The sequence below is a fragment of the Culex pipiens genome, chromosome 3 (genome assembly GCF_016801865.2).
Source record: "Culex pipiens pallens isolate TS chromosome 3, TS_CPP_V2, whole genome shotgun sequence".
NCBI lineage: Eukaryota > Metazoa > Arthropoda > Insecta > Diptera > Culicidae > Culex > Culex pipiens.
In genome coordinates this window covers 174,041,059-174,052,589 of record NC_068939.1, presented here as the reverse complement: position 1 = coordinate 174,052,589, position 11,531 = coordinate 174,041,059, and the positions used below count along the sequence as shown (strand labels likewise).

The 11,531-nt window shown below is 37.4% G+C and overlaps 1 protein-coding gene across 1 annotated transcript; it reads left to right on the top strand.

Moving 5' to 3' along the window:
• The first annotated feature begins 3,987 nt into the window (after positions 1–3,987).
• On the top strand, positions 3,988–8,120 carry LOC120417056 (uncharacterized). Its single transcript, XM_039579011.2, has 2 exons — positions 3,988–5,628; positions 5,691–8,120. The coding sequence occupies exons 1-2, from the start codon at positions 4,060–4,062 to the stop codon at positions 5,754–5,756; spliced, it is 1,635 nt and encodes a 544-aa protein (XP_039434945.1). The 5' UTR covers positions 3,988–4,059; the 3' UTR covers positions 5,757–8,120.
• Positions 8,121–11,531: the final 3,411 nt, after the last annotated feature.

Sequence of the window (11,531 nt, the reverse complement as noted above, 5' to 3'; positions counted from 1 at the left end):
TCTATAAGTGATGATATCAGTTGGTGTTTTAGAAATTATCAATTTGAGTCGATTAAATTACACCAACTTCGAAACTACTTTTTAGCCACTTTTATCTGGAACATTGCATAAGATTGTATATTCCACGTGAGCTCAACCGATCTCCCACGTGGCGTCGCGTCGGCGATCAGGAAGCACACCATTATGAGGTCACGGTGTATGATCAACGGGTGTATTTATTCGACTTAATGGGGCTCGTCAACACCCTTGAGGATCACTACGCGGAAACCTGCGCATACATCCGACATTGAAAAGGGTTTCGAGCAGGAACTTTGCCCAATGAAAACTACCCTACAAACCGCCTTAAATAGCGTGGAGTTAGCACAAGGTTGCATGATTAGAGGTAATAGATTGAATAAAACATAACATTAAGAAAAAGGTGAATCTACGCAGTTGAATTCCTTGCTTCGATCGAACAAGAATTTTTGTCTGGAAACCGGTTTTGCGTTTACCGCGATATTCAGGTTGAAGGAACCTCCCACTATGGACGATGATGATGCGCGGAAAAAACACCGAAATGGAATCGTACAATCGCCGCAGGTACCGCTACTTTCTGGAGTTGAAAGCTCGCAGTGAATGGTCTTTCGCCGGACGGCAGCAACCTGCTTGGTGGTGGTCTTTGGAGACATTCGCGAAAGTTAATTTATTTGTTTGCACTGAAAGACAACTTGCTTGAGGTGTTGAAGCCAAGACGTGTTTTGAAAACATCCATTGGAAGACAAACATCGCTCAAACTGAACAACGCCAATCAACAAATCACGATGTATTCCCAAACAACCTATCAATTATCACGTAAGCAAAAAGCGTATCGTACAACCGGTTGTTGGACTTCAGAATCGCCCGCTCAATTGATGTATAGAGTTGCCTCGTAGACCTCTTTCAATCAAGACATTCAGCGATCTTACCCCGGGCACAAAAGACCCAGTCCGTCGAGTTGAACTTGAACTTGGTTGGCCGGCGATCTTCGCTCTTCCAAAGTTCACTTCAAAGATTCTCGTACTTCGTTCAACCTCCCACCGAGCATCGCGGCGCCGATCTTTGCGCTTCGATCGGACGACATCGGATGTAAACAAAGTTGGCGACGATTTTTTTTTGTAGTCTTTGTTGATGTTCGTGGGTCACGTTCAGGGTCGCAACTCATCGCACAATAACGTCGTGGCGCCATTAATCATGCTGGTCAGTTTTGGGCGCCGGTTTGAACCGGTTTCGCACGCATCTGATCGGACCGCGGCCAGATATTACAAAAGAGTTCGCGCTCGCGCTCGGTAATCTTATCAGCGCGCGTCAATTGATGGCGGTGAATTGGGTTAATTGGGATCGGTCCGGAGCAATTGAAGTGCGGAGCAAATATCTGGCGAGTTTGATTGATTGGACGGTAGTGGTGCAGAAGGAATCTTGGTTATTGATTGATTTTTAGAAGAAAAAAAATTGCATCTACAAATTTTGGTACTTACCTACTTAAATTGAGTCAAAATTAATTAAGTCAAATTCAAGTGGTTGGTTGCTTGGTAAGCTACACCCAAACCAATAATTGCTGGTAAGCGATGTTATATCAAGGTGCTGACATTGAATTGCAGCTCTACTGTAAATGAGAGTTAAGATCGTCTCACCATCCTAGTAGTCCAGCTTTTCTCACGTTAGTTTCACTGTTTCGCTATACCAGAGATATACTTCGTAAAGAGCTTGTTTAAACCAGGAAGGTGCTGTGTCCTATCCCTCGCCTAGACCAGACCAAACTCCATGATAAAGCTGTCAGACCAAATCTGTCAGACCAAGACTGTTAGACCAAAGAGCAAAAAGTAAACAATCTTGGTCTTCGACGTAGGTGCACACAAATCAAGAAAAGAAAATTTGAAAAAGAATTTTAATTTTCCAATTTAATTACTGGTTTTGGGCTGCAAAATTTAATGTACGCCAGAAAATGTTAAAACAGTGCGGCGTCCTGTACACCGACAATTAAACCCGACTTCAAAGGGAATGTTATTTATTACATGGCTAGTTTAGTGTGGTGAATTACAACTCAACAGTCCGCCATGAATTACATACATATTTGAACAGGTCAAACCTCTCACGTGTAATCAATCTCACGCACGTTATGCCCACCTCCTCTGGCCTCGCCAGGTTTGGCCTAGTTAAAACTTTAACCAGAAATCGATACTTTTGTCCTCGCTGTGGAGTCATGTCTTCTGAAAGCACACAATATCCTACCTAGTAAAGTTTAGACTCGCGATTTCGCGAATAATGTTGAGAACTTTCGCGAAGCTTGTCCAACAAGTACATCGCGTCAACCATTGTCGTAATCTCTGCAGCAAAATCATGTTTCCGCTGCTTACTCCGGTGTACTGCCAAAAAAAAAGAACCGGGTCCCTTCTCCAGCCGGCTCCGCGCGAGAAGGTCATCCCATGTCTGCGGAGAAGGAAGGAGTTGGGGTGGGGCGAGCCACATGGATCCGATGAGACGGTCTTGCGCCGTACGCGTCCAACATCGTACGATATGTTGGCGATGCAACGCGACCCTGGTGTGTAGGTGGCGGCATCTCTCCCATCAAGAGTGTATTGGTGAGGCGTTTTGAACGTGTGTTGGTTGGGCAACATGTGCGCATCGGAATCGCTCATTTTTTGTTTGTCTCTTCTCTCGCGAGATATCTCGAACCAACGTGAAGAAAGGTATTTAGCAATGCAAGTCACAACCATAGCTAAATATAAATCGAACATGGTCGAATTAGAGTTCAATTAGGCAGAAGCAAAGAAGAAATTAAGAGTACCACGACGCGCGAAGAACTCGCTGACTGGCAGAAATAAACAACGGGACTAAGTCCGCTGAAATGTGTGGAATGAGTAAAGGAAAGCTGAAGAGAGAGGGAGAAGAACTGCCGAAGAAAAACACTCGAAAGTGGGCCAATGCATACAGTTTAAACTGAAACGTACAGAATTCGAATTAAATCGTTTAGACTTCAAACAATTGTGACCATATCCCTCTCCAAAAACAGTTCAACTCTAAGCGTAATTTACTTAAGGATTCCGAGGACTTTTTCCCTTGTTGTCTTAAAAAAATGCAGCATCAACAATTTAATTTTGTAGTTTTATGGCTTGTTTTTTATCATTTTGTTCATTTTTGTTCTTTTTTTTGTATTGTTTATAGTTTTTGTATTTTTTGTTATTTTTTCTTTGACATTTCTGTAATTTTTGTAATTTTTTTTTTTGTATTGTTTGTATTTTTTGTAATTTTTGTAATTTTTGTAATTTTTGTAATTTTTGTAATTTTTGTATTTTTTGTATTTTTTGTAATTTTTGTAATTTTTGTAATTTTTGTAATTTTTGTAATTTTTGTAATTTTTGTAATTTTTGTATTTTTTGTAACTTTTGTAATTTTTGTATTTTTTGTAATTTTTGTAATTTTTGTAACTTTTGTAATTTTTGTAATTTTTGTAATTTTTGTAATTTTTGTAATTTTTGTAATTTTTGTAATTTTTGTAATTTTTGTAATTTTTGTAATTTTTGTAATTTTTGTAATTTTTGAATTTTTGTAATTTTTGTAATTTTTGTAATTTTTGTAATTTTTGTAATTTTTGTAATTTTTGTAATTTTTGTAATTTTTGTAATTTTTGTAATTTTTGTAATTTTTGTAATTTTTGTAATTTTTGTAATTTTTGTAATTTTTGTAATTTTTGTAATTTTTGTAATTTTTGTAATTTTTGTAATTTTTGTAATTTTTGTATTTTTGTAATTTTTGTAATTTTTGTAATTTTTGTAATTTTTGTAATTTTTGTAATTTTTGTAATTTTTGTAATTTTTGTAATTTTTGTAATTTTTGTAATTTTTGTAATTTTTGTAATTTTTGTAATTTTTGTAATTTTTGTAATTTTTGTAATTTTTGTAATTTTTGTAATTTTTGTAATTTTTGTAATTTTTGTAATTTTTGTAATTTTTGTAATTTTTGTAATTTTTGTAATTTTTATATTTTTCTTTTGGCCAATCAAGTACTCCTTGACCTACTCCACCTGTCACAACACATCCCGCAATGAAGCGTTCCCCCTCCTCGCTGGAACTGGCCTGGCCATCGGGGCTCCAGCACGTGGTCTTCCGCGAACTGGGATGGCACTGTGGCCGCGACTCGGGTCGTAACATCCGGGTCGCGCGGACGAACCTTGCAAAAGCTTGCCAGGCGAATCCCGAGGCCAGCGACTGTCACTTGCGGCGAGCCGTCACCGAGTTGGGCGATTTAAATGTGGAAGCGGCGTTGGAGAACTGCCGGAACGGGTTGGCCGTTGACGGATTTGAGGAAGATTTTGGCGGTGTGGAGTTGGAGGGAAGGATTCTGTTCGAGAGGGGTGACTTCGAGGAGCATGCCAGAGTGACGTTTAATAGGAAGGAATTGCTGGTGGGGCATCGGAGGAAGCAGCTGAAGGCGGAGTGGCAGATTGCGGTCAACAATTACGAGAATATTCTGGGGAGGAAAGCGGGCGGTTGCTTGTACGAATTACGAGGGAATATCGCGAGGATTTGTAACCGTCAAGCAGGTAAACACAAGAAAGATCCTCAGGAGTGCGATGTAGTCAGTCTACAGGAAGAGGAGCATGTCGAAGCTCACATCCGTAAGGAGAAGAAGCTTCAGAAGGATACGCGAATGCTTGGTCAACTATATCTGGGTAAAACATGGAAAGATCTTGAGTTTCTCCAATCTCTACGAGGAAACGGGCAACACGGTAACGTCGTAAGACTTCCGGGAGCAAAAGAGAGTTCCGAATCGATGTCCAATACCATAGAGGAATGCTATCAGAAGGTATCCCACAGTCTACACCAGCTTCAATCCAGAACTCCAGTGTACACACTTCGAAACAAGCGCTTCGGAAGTAAACAATCCGCCGATTCGTACACGCAGGAAAACCTTTTCAAGTGGCGCTACAAGACGTACCGAGATGTCTACAACCAGCTCGATCGCATGCACGAACTTCGAGAGCAACGAAATCTCCAGGAACTGCTGAAATTCGCCGAAGATACTCTGTGGAACTATTACCAGATCAAAACGACTCGCGTCTTTCCGGACCAGTTCAAGTTCACCGCGGAAGTGTGCAACCTGGTCGGTTTGGCAGTGCTCGATCAGCTCGAAGTTCCACTAAACCTCATGGATGACCCCCTCGAAGATCGTCTCCGTCACCTGTTCCACCTTCCACCGCTTCGCGAAACCGCCCTAGTAGTCCCAATCTTCGGCGACAAATCAACCTTCCGTGATCCGGCCGCCCCCGACAAGCAGTACCTCAGCTACCGGAACCGTCGTCTCAAGCTGGAACACCGACTCCACCACAGCAAGTACCCGATCGAGCAAGCCCTGCTATACCACGCCCTGGCCCAAACGCACCTCGACGGTGAGCAGCTGGACACGGCCCGGATCATGGCCGGTAGCGTCATGCGAGCGGCGCAGGAAGCGGGAAGTAACCTGTGGTTTGCGCTCGGAACGCTGCAGCTGGTGGCCGCCGATTGTCTCCAGCGGAACGTGGAAAAGCTGGCCCGATCGCTGACCAGTGCTGCCGGGGCGGCGAGTGCGCTCAAGTGCCACCGGCTGCGGCAGGTGATTCATGTGGCAAGGATTGTAAGGGTTGAAGAAGAGGGAGATTCTGAGATGTTTGATTCATGCATTTTTTTTCGTTGCAGATAAACGATGAACTGATCAGTAAAAAGAAAAAGAAACGAGATTCTCAGGAGAGTCAACTTATGTAGATCGGTACAGTGTTTATTATATTTTATAACAAGTTTTAAAGGATGCTTAATAAAACACAATAAGGCTTTCTAGGCCCAGTGAAAAAAATATAATTTAACTCAAAAATGACGAACTCCTCGTCACAGTGTCCTGATGCAAACAATGATCGAGCTGTAGCTGTCACAGCCCTGCGAAGTATGTTGGCTGACATATCGGGCAGTCAGTCAAATAAATCAGCTAGAAGTCGCTTGACAAAAAAAAATTGCTAGAAAGAGATAGTAAACCTGATGCAAACAAAAGTCCAGCTGTCATGTAAACATACTTTGAATGTGTTGGTAAATTTCTGACTAGAAAGCCTTATACTGCAACGTAACCAGGGGGATGCTAAAGGTCGCCATCTTGAGTGATTGAGATTAATAACGCACGAAAACTGCGCACAGTGAAAACAAAACTATTTTTGCTTATCAATAATTCAATTTTTATTATAAGAATTACTGTAGTAAAAGTCAAATTACACAGTAGTAAAGTTAAATGTTTCATGTGATAAAAGTACAACTTTTAGTGAAGTCATCGGCCCGATGTGTGCTTCATAATCCCAATTTTAGTATTTTATTTTGCAAATAAATTGATAAAAATCACCTCAAAAACATACACTAACTTTTGAACTTACATTGCGGTAAAATTTTACATAAAAACAATAATTACTTTATTTCCATTTTATGCCAGCAGTTTTTGTACTTTTTTTGCTTTGATTTGGTTCCGTAACGAACAGCTGTTCTTTTGTGCTGGCGCCGAAATTGACAGCTTCCTGTTGTTCTGGTGCCGAAGTTGACAGCTTGCTGTATTTGAAACCTTTTCAATTAATCTTAAAACTCAATTTTGGATTTGTGCAATTCTTTGGGGCTTCGGTAAACATTGGATATTCGTATTATTTTCCCGAGCAGACGGAGATAACTTTGGAATATTTTTTTTTTTTTTTGATATTTGAAAATACTAGGCCAATAAAATTTTATTCGTTTTCGTTTTCGTTTTACGGAGCAAGGTGGGGGACGCGGCCTCAAGTCAGTCCAAGTCCGGTTTCTTGTGGAAAAAGGGTAGTGGCCGAACTAGTATTGCATACCAAATGAACACCACCGGAAGATATAGGGGATCGGGAGGGGGGAGGTGAAAGAAAATTAGTGTTGGTGTGAGTAGTAAGAACTTGGATGACTTGAGCAGTTACGGTAATCTAAGTTTAACACTGAATAAAGAAAATCTGAAATTGTGATTCAAAGTAAGAAGGCCCGGAATAAATTAAATTATTAGTTAATTAAATAAGAAAATGTAACAAATCGGAGATCTATACAAAAGAAACCTATGATGTATTCCAAATTTAAAGAAAATAAAAAATACTAGAGAAAAAAAAAATGAAAACTAACTGCCGACCTGTCACGTCCGTCAATAGTCTTGTCGTACATTACAACTAGAAACAGATCTGCCAATAAAATGTTACACTTCGTTCAAATCAACTAATCATTTCAGTCCAATTATTCATCGACGGAAAACTATCTAACTTTAATCAACAACCTAAACTAAACTGTCTGAAAGTAAATTTAATCTCAAATTCCCGAATGTTTTATTATAACGCCAAATAAGGTAAAGGATCTTGTTTTTAAACCAGTCTTGCCGCTTCCAAAAACCAATAAACATAAATGAATAGTTCATAAGTTGAACACTAGTAATTAAGACGATTATTTCATGCCTTTCATTTCATTAGGGCATAGAGCTTTGCAAACAAGAGTGCATCTCTATTATACCTTATGTAAACTGTCATTTGAGTGAAGGAGACACACTCCTGTTCACAAAACCCATGCGACCTTTTGAAATGTTAGGCTCCATTTGATCGTCAAGGCTCCAGTAGACCCTCGATTCGCAACAATGGTCGATACAACCATAATCCGAAAACCGTTAGTTCAACAGATTAACGAATTTTGTCCGATATCATCGCACTATTGATTGACCGAGACTCTATGGAAATTTTGACATATCAAAATGCTACGTAATAATATTTTTTTTTTTAATAAATTTCAAAATCTATTCTATCCTACAATGCCTAGAAGAGGCCTCTGTTTCTGTTGTGAGTAAGCGCTGGTTTCAGAGTTCATTTTTCAATTTAAAAGGGGTGGGAGACGACTAATTTGCTTCATGAACTCCTACTCGGCCTTGGGACCACCTCTTAAGACACTGATGGCTCCTAGCTAGGAATTAAACCTAGACACAGCGTCGAGGCCCGCTTCGCATGGCAAAAATGTTGGCTGGGGGGAAGTGATATTATCACGAAATTTTATTTTAAAGCCAACATTGCTAACGGCGTCGAGGTCCTTACTCATGCCCAAGGAACTAGGCCAATAAAATTTTATTATATTTATAACAGGATTTGTTATTCATCGATATGATTTTTTTGTTATTGGATTGTTATTGTAATAACAGACTACCCAAGTAACATTTGAAACCAACTAGCCACCACCAAGTTTTATTAAGGGTTTATTGTAGCATCTTGATTGCCTAATAGTTTTATTTGGGCATTCACCGCAACCAACAAGCAAGAGCTAATTAATAGGTTCTAACAGAGTTTTATGCCTCGGACATAAAACCGGGTTTAAATAAAAGCCGAATGGCTTTCAATAAGGTTTTATGAAAGTTTTAACAGAGGCTTGAAAACCAGATGGCAATGCCATGCCAAACGGTTTTATCGCATGCTTTGTTAAAACCTAGGGTGTTGTAGCTGTCAAGTGCCATTAGGCATGTAAAAAGCTCACTTAAAACCATAAGCTCCTTAAAGAGCATTTATCGCGGCCAAATAGCAGTGCATAAATATGGCGCTAGACGCGTGCTCTGATTGAATATGATTGACCGCCATCTTGGTTGAAAAAATTGAAAACTGAAAAATTTGATTTAAATTTAAATTGAAAACACACATTTATGCTGAATTTCTGGTATGATTTATATAGCGATAGATGTTAAAAAATCTCTTAAACATTTTTTTTAAAGAATTGCAATAATATATTTTTTAACATTAAACACTATGATTACAAAATATTGATTTTTGATGAAGCGAGTTCAATTTTTTGGCTCTATCTCCCCTACATTTATCAATAAAATTTCAACCGCAGCTGAATTTGAGCCATCAATTGTGAGAAATAAGCTTTCAAATTATTTGGATTAGCTCTAATATCTATTATTTATCATCGCACTTTTTGGACAACCATCTCCATAATTTTATTTGGCAAGACGAAGACTTATTTTTGCCAAAATAAAACCTATTTGGCATAAGACGTATGAAATGTCATTTTTCCATAACTCCTGACTAGGTTTTAACAAAGGTTTTATCAAGGCTTTGAGGATGTTGTTAGGATTCAGTTGTAAAGCCTTCAACTCCTATGTAGGTTTTATAAATAGGCCGTAACAACCTTTTGCGGAGGTCCTTTTGGGTTTTAAGTGGGGTTTATCAAGGTTCTGGGGAGTTTGTTACGACTAAGGGGTTTTAATTTTGGTTTTGGCTGATAGGTTTTATAGCGGTTGTGACAGCTTTGATTAATCCTAAAATGTTACTTGGGTAATACAATTTTTAGTTATTCTTCGAACAAATCTGTTATTATTTTTTGTTATTTTATCAACTAATCCGATCATCCCAATAGCATTTGGAGATGTTCTTCCATAACAAAAATGTTATTCCCAAGTTGTTTTTTTGAACAAAAAATACTCAAATTTTCCCCAAGTATCGTGTTTCAAAAAAAAAACAAATTTTTAATAATTTTCAGTATGAGTATAAGCCGATGCAAAGTTTCATATGCATTTTAATTTCATAAGAGTTTTTGTTTTTGTAAAACTCTTGATTTTTCACAAAATAGGTGCCGGTTGTAATTGTCAATATTTGTAGGAAACGATGTGAATTTTGTTATGCATTTTCCTGATTAAGAAATTTTGGAAAAAAAAAGATCACAAAATACCATAAAAAAAACTTAAGTAAAGTGAAAATGCATACAAGACTTTGCATCATTTGATACCTAAATTGCAAGTAATGAAATCTTGAGTATTTAAAAAAAAGTATTTTGTGAAACCAAACTTACCAAAAAAACAAAACTTACGTAATATCATATTACTAATATGAAAGCGTTAAATCTTAAGGCCAGATTTTAAATATTTTTTTTTTTTTTAGTTGATGATGGGAAAATGATTCTTATAACCACAATTAAAATTATATTTTTGGATCATATATCACCCACCAGGCCTGAAGGGTTAACAGGATTTGGTTACAATATTTCAACCCTCTACTGCCCAGTTTTTTTTTGTTTCATTTTTAGTATTTTAATTTGCATTTATCTTGTTGAGTTTATGTTTGTTTTTGGTATTATTTGGCCTTTTCTACCACCTCTTGTCATTGCATTTTGCCTTTCTATTTTTTTTCATGTTTTATCATCCATTATCATTTAAATAGTAAAAAAAATGCGTAGTTTCCAATGCTTTTTGAAGATCAAAAATTGGTTGAAAAATTGAACCCTTACCAAAAATCATGATTTTCTGAGTTCAATATCCCACTTTTCATTCGATTTTTTTGAGTTTAGGTACTACAACTATATATGGATTGAACTGAAAAATTCGTATAAAAGTGGGATATTGAACTCAGAAAATCATGATTGTTGGTAAGGGTATGGGTGGCTGTAGAGGGTTAAGTAAGATATTTTAAATTAATTATCGTCGATTACAATAAATTATCTTTGTCGGATAGTTGGATTATCAACGATAAGGTTTTCGATAAATAAAACATGTTTTTTCCCAACATTTACATTTTTTCATGAAAATGCTCAAAGTTTCACAAAATACCGTATTGATCAAAATGCTCAAACTTTCACAAATAGAAGTTATCACATAATTATGATTAGTAAAAATAATTGAACGAATGTTTTAGCAAAATGTTTTTTCTTTACAAAATTTAAATGCACTTTTTTTTAATTTGTAATTTTGGTGTCAATCATCAATCTGTATTTTTTGAATAAATTATTTAAATGTGTGCAATATTCATCTAAATAAGGTAAAAAATAGCTCAAATAAAAGTGAGCAAGCAACTCTCCATTGTTGATACATCTGACAATCTGGAGTTTTTTTAAAGGTCATATAAACAAATGCAAGACAATAGTTTATAACTGGATTTTTTTTTGAAAAGGACCAATAAACCAAATTTTCAGTTTTTGCTTTTAAGGTGTTTTTTAATACCCCAGACTCAAGGAGGTTACAAAAACACCCAAAAAGCAAAAACTGGAAATTTGGTTTATTGGACCTTTTCAAAAAAAAAAAAACTCCAGAAATGTTGATTAAATAGCGGAAAAGTTTTCCGGGAAACCGGTAAAATTGATGAGAATTGGTCGAACGACTCAGAGTGATTAAAATGGGTATGTTTCCACTACATTCTTTTTTTGTTTGCTGAAACGTTATTCAACAACAAATTTGGAGATGCATAAAAATCTTAGTAGCGGTAACATGTGGCATGAGGGATAAGATTTGGCCAAAGTGATTTTTGAAACTTTATTGTTATTAGAGGGTTGGTTTACAACTTGGCTGTATATTTTACGTTCTGAGAACAATAATATCGCTAATTTCCTTTTCAATTCATAAAGCCGGAAAAACAATACAAGTAAATTAATTTCGCACAAAGCCCGCAAATCCATAAAAAGAATCACAGAAAAGCAAAACATTCCCTTCTCGAACCGTCTGGACGACCACTCTCCACCGACTTGGAAACCGGCTTTCTCTCCACT

Excerpts from the sequence above, each read along its gene's own strand:
- LOC120417056 (XM_039579011.2), top strand. The coding sequence starts at position 4,060 with ATGAAGCGTTCCCCCTCCTCGCTGGAACTGGCCTGGCCATCGGGGCTC. Across the intron at positions 5,629-5,690 it reads TGATTCATGTGGCAAGGATT|ATAAACGATGAACTGATCAG; the intron begins GTAAGGGTTGAA and ends TTTTCGTTGCAG.